The sequence below is a fragment of the Onychostruthus taczanowskii genome, unplaced genomic scaffold, assembly GCF_017590055.1.
Source record: "Onychostruthus taczanowskii isolate IOZ18803 unplaced genomic scaffold, ASM1759005v1 scaffold7340, whole genome shotgun sequence".
Classification (NCBI taxonomy): domain Eukaryota; kingdom Metazoa; phylum Chordata; class Aves; order Passeriformes; family Passeridae; genus Onychostruthus; species Onychostruthus taczanowskii.
In genome coordinates this window covers 1-373 of record NW_024505164.1, presented here as the reverse complement: position 1 = coordinate 373, position 373 = coordinate 1, and the positions used below count along the sequence as shown (strand labels likewise).

Genomic DNA, 373 nt, shown 5'->3' with positions numbered 1-373 from the left:
CATTCAGGGGTCACTTCCTGCGGTGCTGCTTGCTGGGGTCGTCCTTGAAGAACTCGTTGAAGCCCATGGTGATGCAGGCCAGGAAGCAAACGTACTCCTTGAAATCCACCTCGCTGTCCTTGTTGTGGTCCAGGTCGTTCATCAGCCGCTTGAACTCGGCCTCGTCCATTTGTTTCTGCCGGGGGAGAGGGTTTGGGGGGAGGGTTCGGGGGGGGAGGGGCTGCTCCTTCCCGCCCCTCTCCCCTCCTCTGCCTCAGGGAGAGTTTTTGGCCTCGGCAGCTGCAGGTTAGGGTGAGCTGGGCAGTGCCCAGATTAGCAAAAGTGCCTCCCGGAGGTGGAAAAATTTAGCAAAAATAAATAAATAAATAAATAA

The 373-nt window shown here is 55.8% G+C and overlaps 1 protein-coding gene across 1 annotated transcript; it reads right to left on the bottom strand.

Moving 5' to 3' along the window:
- Window positions 1-10: 10 nt before the first annotated feature.
- On the bottom strand, window positions 11-175 carry LOC121345490 (protein S100-A4-like; the record flags this gene model as incomplete). Its single annotated transcript, XM_041422481.1, has 1 exon — window positions 11-175. A coding segment is annotated over one exon (165 nt), but the record flags the coding sequence as incomplete, so codon positions are not given.
- Window positions 176-373: the final 198 nt, after the last annotated feature.